The 14,752-nt window shown below is 39.1% G+C and overlaps 1 protein-coding gene across 3 annotated transcripts in view; it reads left to right on the top strand.

The window, feature by feature from the left end:
• eif2ak4 (eukaryotic translation initiation factor 2 alpha kinase 4) overlaps nucleotides 1–14,752 on the top strand; it is a 58,137-nt gene that overhangs the window by 27,867 nt on the left and 15,518 nt on the right. For all 3 annotated transcript variants that reach the window (XM_046856513.1, XM_046856512.1, XM_046856514.1), the window contains exons 23-31: nucleotides 3,687–3,808; nucleotides 3,977–4,026; nucleotides 4,158–4,326; nucleotides 4,507–4,623; nucleotides 5,525–5,590; nucleotides 6,372–6,545; nucleotides 7,388–7,522; nucleotides 7,615–7,722; nucleotides 7,824–7,952. In XM_046856513.1, the coding sequence (XP_046712469.1) occupies nucleotides 3,687–3,808; nucleotides 3,977–4,026; nucleotides 4,158–4,326; nucleotides 4,507–4,623; nucleotides 5,525–5,590; nucleotides 6,372–6,545; nucleotides 7,388–7,522; nucleotides 7,615–7,722; nucleotides 7,824–7,952 (1,070 nt within the window). The remainder of the gene's footprint in view (nucleotides 1–3,686; nucleotides 3,809–3,976; nucleotides 4,027–4,157; nucleotides 4,327–4,506; nucleotides 4,624–5,524; nucleotides 5,591–6,371; nucleotides 6,546–7,387; nucleotides 7,523–7,614; nucleotides 7,723–7,823; nucleotides 7,953–14,752) is intronic.

Below are 14,752 nucleotides of genomic sequence, written 5' to 3'. Positions count from 1 at the left end.
CGTCTGCGCTTCTGGATCATGTTTAGATATGGCTTATTTTTTGACCTAAAGCGTTTTAGCTAGGAACGTCGAATGGCACGGTGGATTGTGTTCACCAACAATGTTTTTTGGAAGTATTCCTGAGCCCATGTTGTGGTTTCCATTACAGTAGCATTCCTGTATGTGGTGCAGTGTCGTCTAAGGTCCCGAAGATCACAGGCACCCAGTATAGTTTTTCGGCCTCGACCCTTATGCACAGAGATCGTTCCAGTTTCTCTGAATCTTTGGATGATATTATGCACTGTATATGATGATAACTTCAAACTTTTTGCAATTTTTCTCTGAGAAACTCCTTTCTGATATTGCTCCACTATTGGGGGAATTGGTGATCCTCTGCCCACCTTGACTTCTGAGCGACACTGCCACTCTGAGAGGCTCTTTTTATACCCAATCATGTTGCCAATTGACCTAATAAGTTGCAAATTGGTTTTCCAACTGTTCCTTATATGTACATGTAACTTTTTCAGCCTCTTATTGCTACCTGTCCCAACTTTTTTGAAATGTGTAGCCCTCATGAAATCCAAAATGAGCCTATATTTGGCAAGACATTTCAAAATGTCTCACTTTCAACATTTGATATGTTATCTATATTCTATTGTGAATAAAATATAAGTTTATGAGATTTGTAAATTATTGCATTTCATTTTTATTCACAATTTTTACAGTGTCCCAACTTTTTTGGAATCGGGTTTGTATAATAAAATATCATATAAGACAGATGCATGATTTTTTTTTTTTGCTTATTTTATGCACTAGCGCAACCTTGCTAATACATTCTTCGACAGAAGTTTCTGATATATTTAATTGAATAATAATAAATATTAGCAAGTTGTTCTCAAATGATGTTCAGATGTTGGCAAAAAAAACTTGAACTTTGAATTTCTATACTTGTTATTTAAATCTATTTGAATTTAAGTGTCAGCAAGCATGCTAATATAATTAACTTGACTTGTAGAGCAGAGTTTAGACTCTGGTTGGTAAAGAGCTTGTCTCTGTAATTGAATTTTTAATGACCAGGCTCGCTGATAAGTCTCTTATTTTGGCAAGATGACAACTATTTGCAGAGTTGTTTCAAGGTTTTTTTATCTACACATAGCCTATTCTACATCTGTTCTGAATGTACTGTATATGCACAGTGTCCTTGTGTTAAGAAGCTCCCAAACTAAATCCTAAACTCGTGCCCATGCCATAACACTACCTTCATATTTGACAGATGATATGGTATACTTTGCATCATGAGCCTTTTCTTTCCTGCTCCATGCATGTCTTTTGCCAAAATTCTGGTACAAGTTAATATTGGTTTTCTCTGTCCAATGAATCTTGTTTCAGAGCTAAGCAGGCTTTATTAATTACATTGCCCACCAAGGGGTTTCAGCCACATTCTGAGAACAAGCCAATTTATCATATCACACCACTCAGCATTTTTACATGTGCAAATATTAGTTTTGCTATTATATACATTAAAAAACAATCAGTACAAATCTAGAGCCTATTTTCAAAGCTTTTATTCTAATATGAATGTTGTAATCTAACAAATTAGCATTATATAGCTGCATTCTGGATCTTGACCTTTTTTAAATCATCGCTTACATTTGAAATTATTTTCTTCTCTTAAGGACATTGATTTTACAGGACTTCTAACAAGAATAAACAACACATTAGCACAGAATCATTAAACACATCATTAACATTGTTAGCATGTTTCACAATGGCGTTTTTAGCATAATGGCTAGCAGATGATTAGTAAATGGTCATAGTTAATTGAAAATCATTATTTTGGTAGAACAAACGCATTGCTTGTTGGTCTTGAATGAGCTTTCAGTCCAAGCTGTGTTGATGCATGACATGTCTGTTTTCAGCTGCCAAGATACAAGTGTTAAGAAGTTGCATTAATATTCTCTTCAAAAGAGCTTAAAAAAGGTCCTTGCTTTTGTTGTTCATGCTGCTAATATTTATGGAATTGGGGAAAGTATGTGATCTGTGATTTTTCATGAGACAACAGCAGGCACAACAACAGGTTTTGAGGCCCTAAGGTTTAGATTACAGGGTGTTTTGTATAACTGCCAAAGTTTGAAAGTTGCAGTGTTTGCTTTACATCCATACTGGGAAGCATAATTATTTCTTTATTGTTAGTTATAGGCTTTTGTTTTCTACATCTGTCTTGGATCATAGAAAGACTTTAATGTTGCCTAATATCATTATGACTCACTGCATGCCCCATTATGTTATAATAGGATGCTGGTCTATGCAACAAGACAAGTTCACTTTTGCTTTACTGAGCAAAACTTTTTTCTCAGTCTGGGTGTTCCAGAAAATCAGGAGAGGTCTTAATGGTTTGTATCTGCGTGTTGGGTGTTCTAGTGGATTCTCTCTTCTTTTATATCTCTGCTGCAGTCCTTTATTTTATAGGGGACTATTCATGTTATGAATTCATTCCAGTTCAGGACATGGTTATTTTATTTATTCTTATATTAATAATGACCTCATACTTTTCTCTTAGTTAAAGGTTTAAAGTTTTTTTTTTTTTTTTTTAAACTACCCAGTCATACAAAGGCTGAAAATTATTTTAGCCATGAAGTCCAAGGAATTGTCTGTAGACCTCAGAGACTGGACTGTATCGAGGCACATATCTGGGGAAGGATAACGAAAAATGTCTTAATAAACACAATGGCCTCCATTATCTGTAAATGGAAGTTTGGAACCACCAGGACTCTGCCTAGAGCAGGCCGCCCAGCCAAACTGAGCGATCAGGGGAGGAAGGGCCTTAGTCAGGGAGGTGACCAAGAATCGATGGTCACTCTGAAAGAGCTCCAGCGTTTCTCCATGGCGAATCGGAGATTGTTCCAGAAGAACAACTATCTCTGTAGCACTCTCCAAATCAAAAACAAAGATTTAACTCTTTGGCCTGATTGCCAAGCATCATGTCTAGAGGAAACCAGGCACCGCTCATCACCTGGCCAATACCATCCCTACAGTGAAGCATGGTGGTGACAGCATCATGCTGTTGGGGATGTTTTTTAGCGGCAGGGACTGGGAGACTAGTCAGGATGGAAAGATGAATGCAGCCATGTACAGATACATCCGTGATGATAACCTGCTTTAGAGCGCTCTGGACCTCAGACCGGGGCGAAGGTTCATCTTCCAACAAAACAATGATCCTAAGCACACAGACAAGATAACAAAGTAGTGGCTCTGGAACGACTCTGTAAATGTCCTTGTGTGGCCCAGCAAGGTCAGATCTCTGGAGAGATCTGAAAATGGCTGTGCATCGAGGCTTCCCATCCAAACTGTTTGAGCTTAAAAATTTCTGCAAAGAAGAACATGAGAACTTGCCCAAGAATTGGTGTGCCAAACAAAAAGACTTGAGGCTGTAATTGGTGCCAAAGTTGCTCAAAGTATAAAGCAAAGGCTGTGAATACATTATGTATTTGTATGTTAAATATTGTTTGTAGAATTATGAATGAATTGAATTATTTTTGGAATAATGCTGTAACATAAAATGTGTAAAAATAAAGCGATGTGAATACTTTCTGGATTATATTTATTACTATCTTACAAAATGTACTTTAGGATCAGATCACTCAGTCTCACTCACCCTCTCTCTCTCTCTCTCTCTCTCTCTCTCTCTCTCTCTCTCTCTCTCTCAGGTGCAGTAAGGTTACAGACTCCTCTCCTCCTGCCCAGGAACAGGAAGCTGTATGAAGGCATTGAGATTGCCTGCTTTATGGATCACAGTGGCATGCTGGTCACTTTGCCCTATGACCTGAGGGTAAGTGTTCCAAGATCAGCATTCACAATGCAATCCGATGTTTGTGATGTTAAACTAATCCCAATGCAAAATGCATAATTTTGGCAGGAAGGACTGGAATGTTTGTAAAATAACATTACGTATGCTGTATTTATTTATTTATTGTATCCAAAATTCTCTTTTCATCAGGTCTCATTTGCCAGATTTGTGGCCAGAAATGGCATTTCACACCTCAAAAGGTAAGTTAAAAAATATATGAAACATATTCATGTGAAACTTAATCAATGTTCCTTTATTGTTATTATTATTATTATTATTATTATTATTAATAATAATAATAATAATAATAATAACTCTCGCCGTTGATCAGGTACAGCATTGAGCGTGTGTTCAGGCCAAGGAAGTTGGACAGAGCTCATCCGAAAGAGCTGCTTGAATGCGCGTTCGACATTGTTGTGCCTGCGACAACTAGCTTACTCCCTGACGCTGAGACCATCTACACCATCTCTGAAGTTATTCAAGAGTTCAGTGTGCTCCAGGTACAGTTATGCTGCAGGTTTTGTGTGGTTCATGTTAAGTAATAAAAAGATGGCGACTGTGGGGTTTTTTTTTTGGTACATTGGGTTCTAGGACATAACATAATTTAATTGAGCATTAAGGTGATGCACAGTATTAAATGTTAATGGTTTAACGATGAATGTTCTCATTCTGCGTCGCAGGAAAGGAACTACACTATCTATGTGAACCACACAAGCCTGTTACGAGCTATTCTGCTGCACAGCGGTGTGCCAGAAGACAAACTAAGCCAGGCTTCCAGCATATTGTGTGACGCCATGGTAAGTTCAGACACATGTTCACACACCCCGACACCTTAATAAGCACATACCCAAACAATATGTATATTTTCCCTCCATAAATTTGTGTCAGGTCTATTTTTTAAGGACTAAAACATGGCAGGGCCATGCTGCTCTAGGGAAGTGATCTGTTCAGTGATGGGGTGGTGTGATGCATTGATTATTTTCCACTAACAATACATTTGAAATCAACTTTCCACTTGAAAAATAAACGTCGTACGTTTTATCCGTATCTGTTTTGCAGTGCTTTTTGAGAAATTATCTGCCATGAGGATTTAAAAATGCGCTTAGGGGGAAAAAGGATTGTCCTTCCCCATCAAATGTTTATGGTTACTATAGAAACAATTAGGATTAGCTGTCAGAGCTGCCGTTCAGAAAATCAATAAACACCTTTATTCCATACACACACACACACACACACACACACACTTATTCAGAGAGAGGTCAGTGTTTAGGGTTTTTTTTTTTAAACACTGTCTGCTCTCTACACAGTAATCCACATCATAGATCATGATTCAGATCTTTTTAAATATGCCCTTAACTATGGTGATTTATAGAAATGTGATGTCTTGCTTAAAACATTTTCTCACATAGGCCAGGCTATAACTTCAGCACGTCACTATAAACTCAATGTCATTAATGAGCAAATTATACTACTGACGTCAACAAAGCGAAATGGAAAGTCCACCTTAGCAAACAAGGGGATACATTCAACCCTAAAACTAAAATACAAAAAATATATGTATGTATTTTTGTCTGTTGTATTTTTAATTTTTTTTTTTGAGTTCACTGAGTTCTCTGCTTTCCTTGTAGTGCTAATTTTCTCCCTCAAGGTCTGTTCATGACATAACTTCTCAAATTCAATATCTCTCTCTCTCAACAGAGTGAGAAGCTGACGAAACGCGAAGTGGAAGCCAAGTTCTGCAACCTGTCCTTGTCTAATAACAGTGTACGTTACAGGAAATGAACAGTGTGTTAGGTCATATTTCTAAATTGGATGTTGAGTATTTCAAGATCTAAGCTGTAGGTCCTAGAAAAACGTTTTTCAATGTTCACCCTGAAAGATTTGTGTGCCTGTTGGGCTTATACTTGTATGGCATGTGTATACTGCAATATTTGTGATGGTTTAGTGATTCTTATCCGTAGGTGTGGAGAGGTTAGTGGCTGGTTTCTGTGCTGACGGTAGAGTGGGACATTGCTAGTACAGTGGCTTTTTCAGTAATCTCAAGCATAAGGGATTTGATCTTGCTCTGAGATCATAAAAATTAAATAGCAAGAGCTTCTTGCCTTACTCACCGTTTTCCAGCATCAAATTAATGAGAAATCCAGAGAGAAAATAAACATCATCTTACAGAAAGAAGAAACAAACTTTAAATAAAAATCAGCTCAGAATTTTGTTACATTTACATGTAAATAAGCCAAGGTTTAATCAGAACATGAGAACAAACACATTTAAAAGATTAATATGCAAGTCATTCGGAACAGATTTATCCTTTAAATAGATGCGACTTCTGACTATCTGAATAATAATTATACTGCAATACATCAGTGGTTAAAAATCTGGCATCATAGGATGACTTTGTGACCATCTGGAGTCTGTGTTCATCTGTTCAGGATCTTATTGAATAATTATTGAAAAAGTAACCGAATTAAACACATAAGCTTTTATTGTTTCTGCCTTTTTTACCATGGAGAACTAAGACTCATGTTAAGTGTGCATGCCTATGCAGTTGCAGATGTTATATAAGTTCATTGAGCAGAAGGGAGAGCTGCGTGAAATCAGTCCTCTCATCAACTCTCTGGCCAAACAGAAGACTGCTGCAGTCACACAGCTGGCCAAGCAAGGCCTCAAAGATCTGGAGGAGCTTACAGGTTTGCTCAGGAGACTGGGAGTTAAAATACAGGTACTACTGACCATACTGCTCAGCTGTAATGATTTATCGGAAATATATCAGTATGAAAGACTGGCAAAAGAAACTCAGTTCAACTGATTTAAAAAATGACTCACTGTATTACCTACTTGCACGTTTTTGCACAAAAAACAGGACCCGAACACCATGAAATCAGTTTCTTCTTATTACATAAAGAGTGGTGTACAGTAACAAAGTATATGTTATTCGTTACTGTACTTAAGTAGCCTTTTCGCATTCTTTACTGAAGGATTACAGTTAGTACTGCATTTTGTGAAATCGGAAAAAAAAAATTAACTGGTCAAACACGCAGCAAGCTACCAATCAGGGTAGAGAGCATGCTCTTTTTTTTTTTTACTTGTTTTGATTTTCGCTTGGTGATATCTACTTAGCTAACTTGTGCTAGGAGTAACATTAGAGTCTTTTCACATAAACTGAGTTGATTGAGGAAGAGTCTTGTGACAAAAATGATAATAGGAACATTATAGCCATAATAAATCACAGTACTTTGGATACTCTGGTACATTTAAAGGCATATACTTTAGTACTTTTACTCAAGTGAAAGTTTAAATGGAGCACATTTACTTTTAATGGAGTTAAACTTTACCTACTACATGGTTTGTGTACTTTGTCCACCACTGACTGTATATGACATAAGGATGTAACATCTACCGTTATGATTTGAAACATAATACAAATCAGTTTGAATGAATTCGGATTAGTGACATGAACAATGAGTCTCATATGGTTCCTACATTATATGGTTAATATAGTAAATAGAAGTAAACCCTACCATTGGCCTGTTTTATACTAACAGCTTTTTGCTGGGGTTACAGGTTATAGTCAATTTGGGCCTGGTCTACAAGGTGCAACAACACTGTGGGGTTGTCTTCCAGTTTGTGGCCTTTATCAAGAAACGAAAGCGCACTGTTCCTGATATAATCGCAGCTGGAGGACGTTATGACCACCTGGTAGGTCAAACATGCCCACACTGCATTTTTGCAAAGAGTGCTGTCCCATTGGACACTTGTTTTTCAGAAACTTGCCTTTGACTTCACTCCAGATCCTGGACTTCCTTGGACCAGCAGCTACTGCGTCTGTGGCCTCAGCGGTGGGGGCGAGCATAGCACTTGATAAGATTTGTATTGCCATGGCAGCCATGGAAGAACCGGTGAGACTGGTGCATCTGTTTTTTTGTCTGATTTCACTCATTGGTATTTTGTGGGCATGCCTGTCTCTAATTGCCTTTTTGTGTCTTGTTTGTTTCCACAGCCTCCTGTAAGCTTGTGTGATGTGCTGGTGGTTCCTGTAGGCCACACATCAATGAGCAGAGCCATTAATGTCACGCAGAAGCTCTGGACTGCCGGAGTGTCGGCTGATTTGGTTTACGATGTGTCACAGGTCAGAGTTTTGACATTTGACCTAGGATTCGGAGAAGTGTAAAAGCTGCACATTCTTCTTGGTTTAGGATTAACGGTTTTGTTAGTTCCATCTGATAATTTAGTTACTTAACTACAGCATATTATTTCGTAAAAACTATTTATTTAGTAACCGCAGTCATGCTTTAGCCAGGCTTAAACTGTTAGATTTTTCAGCCTAGGGTTTACTGTTACAGACAAAAATACACATTGTAATAAAATTCTTTGGGCTACTGATATCAGTTGGCCTTCAATGCATTATGTCACATGATTAATGATTTTTACCAACACAGGACCAATTTAGTGACATTGCAACCAAAGACAGCTGAAACAATTTTGGTAGTGTCTGACGTTTAAATGTCTAAACCCCACTAAATGGGGGACAAAATTTAAATTAGATGAAAAATCAATAAACAGCTACATACACTGTAGTGAAATGTTAAAAACATGTTAATGAACAGAAAAGGTACAACATAGTGGTACCTTTATTTCAGTTGGAAGAATATTTCAGTTTAATAGAATTAGATTTTTTTGATCTTCAGGCTATAAGACGATCGGTAACATCCTGAAACTGAGTTACACTACAGTGGTCAGGGTCATACAGACATTTTCCAAGATGGGTTCCACTTGGAACAGACCTCGCAAGGGTCCATCAAAGAAATTGAGTCTTTGTGATGCCCATAAGGTGCAGAAGCTGCTTTAAAAAACAGATGCATGAGTGCTGCCAGCATTATTTTAGAGGTTGTAGAAGCAGAAGGTCTGCTTGTCAGTGCTCAGACAATACGCTGCACATTACAAGTTGGTTTGCATGTCCGACTTCCCAGAAGGGAGCCTCTTCTGAAGCTGGCTCACAAGAAAACCCGCAAACAGTTTGCTGAAGACAATCTGTTCAAGAGCATGAATTACTGGAACCAGGTCCGGTGGTCTGATGAATCTAGGCTAAGCTTGTTTGGCTCAGACAGTGTCCAGCATCTGTGGTATTGAAGGGGTGTACTCACTTTTGTGAGATACTGTATATATGTCACACAGTGTTAAACAGGCTTTAACAGAAATTAAAGGGTTAAATATGTATATACAGTGGAACCCACTTATCTCGACCTTGGTTAACTCGCCAACCCTATTAAGTCGACGTTTTTGAAGTGGAACCGCCAAATTCTCGCTTTGTCTTAGTATTTTCTAATCGGTTATGCCGATTGTTTTATGTCGCCGAACCCTAATATCTCGAGCATAAGGGGTTGCAAATTTGCCACTTAACGTCGGTTATGTCAGGAATCCCCCTGCCTTTAACGGCTGTCAAAACTCAAAATTCCTCCAAGCACCCTGCTTCTTCTCCCGTGCTTGCCACGTAGCTCTTCGCAGTCATGCTGATCGCACACACCTGACTCTTATTCACTCTTATTCAGTCTGTGTACCCTTCTTCTCGGACTCCGCATTCTCTCAACAGCACCCCGGATTACCCTGATCCTGCTGTTTTCCATGTTCACGCTGTCTGCACCACATTTATCCGTTGCTGCCCAGCACTGCGCTTTCCATAGCGCGGATCCGTGGATTCTCTACACGAACTGTCTCTGCTTTCACAGAACTTCGTGGACCGCGCTCCCGGAGTGCACCACTGGATATTACTGCTTCGTTACAAGTATTGGTGAATTATCTTCTGAGTATTCTCAATAAACTTTATTTGCGTTTATTTCGGCTTCCGCCTCCTTATCCGGTTACTTATTACAGGTTATCTCGATCCGCATGACCAGTCAAACAAATCGCGGTAACGCTGTTGTGTAAAAAAACCTTCAAAAACACGTGCATGCACATTCTCATTTAATAACGCACGCCATGTACATAAAGACATTTCAAGCAAGTTAATATATTGCCGCCATATTGGTTTTAGTTTGTCTTGATCATTTGGTTATCTCCACGCTTTTTGCCGTCCCCTAGGCCAGCAACATAACCGGGTTCCACTGTATTATGACAATGTGGATAAATATAAATATAGAGGTGAATGATTATATGAGTGGATGCACATTAATGTAGTGCAAATAGGGAAGAGTTTCCATACTGTCACCATGGTGCTGTTACATTCTGCACTTTCATAGCACTTCCTCATCAGCGCCAAGGAGCTTTGCCTCAGCATTACACACCCAAATTACTCACACCTTGGTCTTGCACTCCATTCACTTCTCACTAGTCAGTACTCATATGAACTCCCCATCATTTATTAAGTGGTCTAAATTGCTAGCATATTCACTTTTTTTCTTTTTTTCTTTATGTAATCTGGTTTTATTTATATGTTCTATTGTGTATCTTGGCTGACTTTTAACCTCAAATCACTCAAATCTGTGCCCCAGCTCTCAAATCCAAAATCAACACTAAAAATTGTCTTTTTTTTTTTGGTCCCATTGTATTTTTTTCTTGACTGGAAAGGGATTATGTTGGTCCAAAATATGACTGTAGGCTGAAGTAAAAGTTAACAAATATAGCAAGATACGCTCATCATAGCTGAGGCAGACATTAGCGGTAGATAAATAATACGAAAAAAAGCATGGTGTGGCATTCAGAGATTTGTCTACTGCTAGAATCTTAACATAAATCCCTAGTATAATTACCTAAATCCCTACTAAAAATGTTAAATCGGTCTAGAAGTAGAGGTGTGCGCAGGAATTACAGGCATAACCACCCACTCCCGAAGGAATTCTGACAAATCCTGCCTATTTATTCAGACACTCTCACCTCTTGCTCCTTGTCTGCTCTATCCCACGGAAGAAAGTAAAACACTTCTTCTTCTTCTTCTTCTTCTTCTTCTTCTTCTTCTTTTGGCTTCTCCTATTAGCCCCACAGTGGATCATCCTTCTCCATACACCCCTGTCCTGTACATCTGCCTCTTTCACCCCAACCATCTGCATGTCTTCCCTCACCACATCCATAAACATCCTACTTGGCCTTCCTCTTTTCCTTCCTCCTGGTGGCTTCTCAGCATTCTACTACCAATGTACCCCATGTTCCTCCTCTGCAAATCGGCTCAGAGCCGATTCTTGATGCAATCCAACGTCCACCTTAAACCAGTCTGTTGTTCCTACTGCACACTTCACTGCTGTTACACTGTCCTCATACATGTCCAGCACCACCCTCACATACGTCTCTGGCACACCTGACTTCCTCATACAATACCAAAAAAAAGTAAAACGCAAACCTGATAAAACGCAAAGGGTCGTTCATTTGATGTAAAAGAAAAAAAACAGACCAGGCTGCCTACTTCCATTATGCCATGGTCCATGGTCATGTTAAACAGGGTTCAGCACAGACATTCTGACTAGTCTGCTGTTCCGCAGCTCCGTACAGAGCAGGCTGTGATGAATTGTGCATCATATCCAGTGTTCAAGTTGCCAGTGATTTATGCTACAGTTGCTCCTCTGTGGCTAGCCTTTGCTCTCCACATGCATGACTGTGCATTGGGCACCCATAAATCTGGCCAGCATGTTTACTGGTTGTCTGTTTTTGGTAGGCCCTAACAACTACACACAAGACTTGCTATTATGGAGATGAGCTGACCAAGTTGTCTACCTATCAATTTGGTGCTTGTCAAAGTATACAAAAGCTTGCATTTTTTCCTTCAACACATCACTTCACATCAAATGACTGTTCAAAAGGTGCCTAATACAGTATCTCATAAAAGTTTGTACACCCCTCACATTTCAGCAACATTCAGCTATAATTGTATAAATAGCTGGCAACAAAAGTGAGTAGACCCTAAGTGAACGTCAAAACTGTTTCCAAAGTGCCAATATTTTGTGTGAGCACCATTGATATGTAGCACTGCCCTAATCCTCCTGGGAAAGAAATTCACCAGAGCTGCACAGGTTGTTGCTGGGATCCTCTTCCACTTCTTCATAATGACATCATGGAGCTGCTGGATGTTAGACACACGGCAATTCTCTGCTTTCCACTTGAGGATGTTCCACAGGTGCTCACTAGTGTTCAGGTCTGGAGACACACTTGGCCACTCCATCACCTTTACCTTCAGCTTCCACAGCTGTGTGTCATTATTATGTTGGAAAATTGCCGTGCGGCCCAGTTTCTGAAGAGAGGGCATCAAGTTCTGCTTCAGAATGTCACAGTACATGTTGGAATATATTTGCCTCAATGAACTGCAGCTTCAGTACCAGCAGCACTTGTGCAGCCAAACAAGTTTATCTTTGTCTTTTCAGACCACTGGACATGGTTCCAGTAATTCATGCTCTTGGACAGGTTTTCTTGTGAGCCAGCATCAGAAGAGGTTTCCTTCTGGGACGACTTGTTGCAGTGTGTGGCGTATGGTCTGAGCACTGAGAAGCAGACCTTAAGCTTCTGCGGTGTCTAAAGCAATGCTGGCAGCACTGATGCGCCTGTTTTTTGAAGCAGCTTCTGTGCCTGATTCACAGCACAAGGACTCAAATTCTTTGATTTGGACCCTTGGGAGGCCTGTTCCGAGTGAAACCCGTCTTGAAAAACCTCTGTATGACTCTGCCCACTGTACTGTAACTCAGTTTCAGAGTGTTACAGATCTTCTTTTAGTCTAGGACATCTTTGTGGAGAGCAACAATTCTACTTTTCAAACCCTCAGAGAGTCTTTGCCATGAGGTGCAGTGTTTTAATACTAAAGTATAATAACATGAAAGTACAATGTTTTTATACTTTATTTATCTGCTTTTTTTCTTTCTCCCCACCCTATTCTCCTCTTGCCAGACCGTCGTATAAAGCATTTCACTGCATGTCGTACCCTGTATGTATGTGTATGTGATGAATAAAATTTGATTTGATTTGTTGAACATGCAGTGTGAGAGAATTGTACTTAAAGCACCAAATTTTAACTGCTCTAATGCAAGATACATAAATAAGTATGTTCCTGCCAAGCAGACAAAAACATGAACATGATGAACATGCAGCTTTGCATGGTTACAGGACATACAGTTGTTATTACTTAGGGTGTACTCACTTTTGTTAGCAGTTATTTTGACAATAATGGCTGTATGTTGAGTTATTTTTAGCTTCACAGTGACTACTCTAAAATATATCCAAATTTAATTTCTATAGTATTGTCCTTTGAGTAGATTTACTAAAATGGTTGCTGAAATGTGAGGGGGGTGTACTCACTTTTATGAGATACTGTATATCCCACCCCTTGAATGCCATTGTAATGAGAGAATGTTATTCACTTCACTTCTTAGACGTTTTAATGTTATGGCTGATCAGTAATTGTGTCATAAACACTGTATAAACACTGAAGGTGACGGATGCAATATGGTGCTACATGCTATTCGTTTTATGACAGGATTTCTCTATAAACCTTAATGTGAAACAGAATTTAACCCAAGCGAAAATAGTTTATTTGTGTGGGTGGGAGTTCAGAGTTTATTTGGGTTATAAACAGTGGGCATTCATCCGGCCAGTGACTGTCACAACAATGTAGGCAAGAATAAGAGGCCAGGTAGATGTGGAAACAAATTGTGGTATAGTGGAAAATTATGACCAGAAAATAGCTTCTTTTAAGTGGTTAGTACAGATGAAGTTTTAATTTAAGTTTTAATATGTTTTTCTTAGGCTAAGCAGTGGATTTGGCCCGAAAGGTTGTACTGGCCTTGCTTCTGGTCAGACAGGTGACAATATGTGACATGAGCAGAGATCAGGCCGGAAGCAACACAGTGATTTATACAAATTTAAGAGAATTTTTAAGTTTTTTTGTTTGTTTTTATTTTTTCCCTCAAATTGGATGAATGCCTGGTTCATGGTGCAAAAGTTAACCACAATGCAGTATCAGCAGCGATGTTTACTAACACAGAACTATCAGTATTGAGTTATGGCTGTTGGATGATTATTGAGGTTGGTTGGCTAGGGCTGAGAGTGAGAGCCGAGTACAGCTCCAGCCACATTGCACAGAATGACGTCTGCACCACAGTTACTGTGCCAGACGCAGACGTCACACAGCAGGTGTGTTAAGGATAAATCTGCCCCCAGACACACGCATTGCATACATATGTGACGTACAAACCGACACGTTCACCAGCCAGCTGTGTACTGCGCATTGAAAAAATACACGAAAATGCAGCATCGCATTTATTCTAGAACCTTCTTGAGTGTCTATGGATACATCGAACTGCATGCTTTACTTACAAAGATCATCATTAATCTTGGTACCAGGACAAACTATAGTTTCACATTTTTATGTAAAGTAAATAATTGAGTCATTTTAGTTAAGTTAGTTTGGTGTTTGAGGTAGAGTTTTTCATTAGTAGGTGAAGTTAAGTAAGTATGATATTAGATAAGTACATTTTCATTGACCTAAGTAAAGTTATGTACACAAAGTTCAGAACTTCAAAGGTGTGAGTTAGGTATGAAAGCTGTTAAGTACCCTAATTTCCTGACTATTAAGCGCAGCTAAATATAAGCCGCACCCACTGGATTAAAATTTTTTTCTTTTGAACATAAATACGGCACCTGTCTATAAGCCGCATGTGCCTACATTGAAACAAATGAACTTTACACAGGTTTTAACGAAAGACAGTGCCTGTAACATGCCTTGTATCAAAACAGTAGCCTACCAAGAAAGTCATTGTTCACTGTCTTCCTACTTCCGTCCACAATAATTTCTCTCTGAAGTTTATATTTTGGCATCGTCGTGCGTTTAAAAAGAACCATCGGGGGAAGCTTTTCTCCCGATGCCGTGCAGCTCAGAAAACAGGTGAAGTGCGTTTTTTCATGCCCGGTTGTTTTCAGCATGTCGAATGATTCGCCTTTCCTGTTGCCAGTCCGAGT

The sequence above is a fragment of the Silurus meridionalis genome, chromosome 8 (assembly GCF_014805685.1).
Source record: "Silurus meridionalis isolate SWU-2019-XX chromosome 8, ASM1480568v1, whole genome shotgun sequence".
Taxonomy (NCBI): domain Eukaryota; kingdom Metazoa; phylum Chordata; class Actinopteri; order Siluriformes; family Siluridae; genus Silurus; species Silurus meridionalis.
Note: the sequence above shows the minus strand (reverse complement) of the source record. Positions and strands in the feature narration are given on the sequence as shown.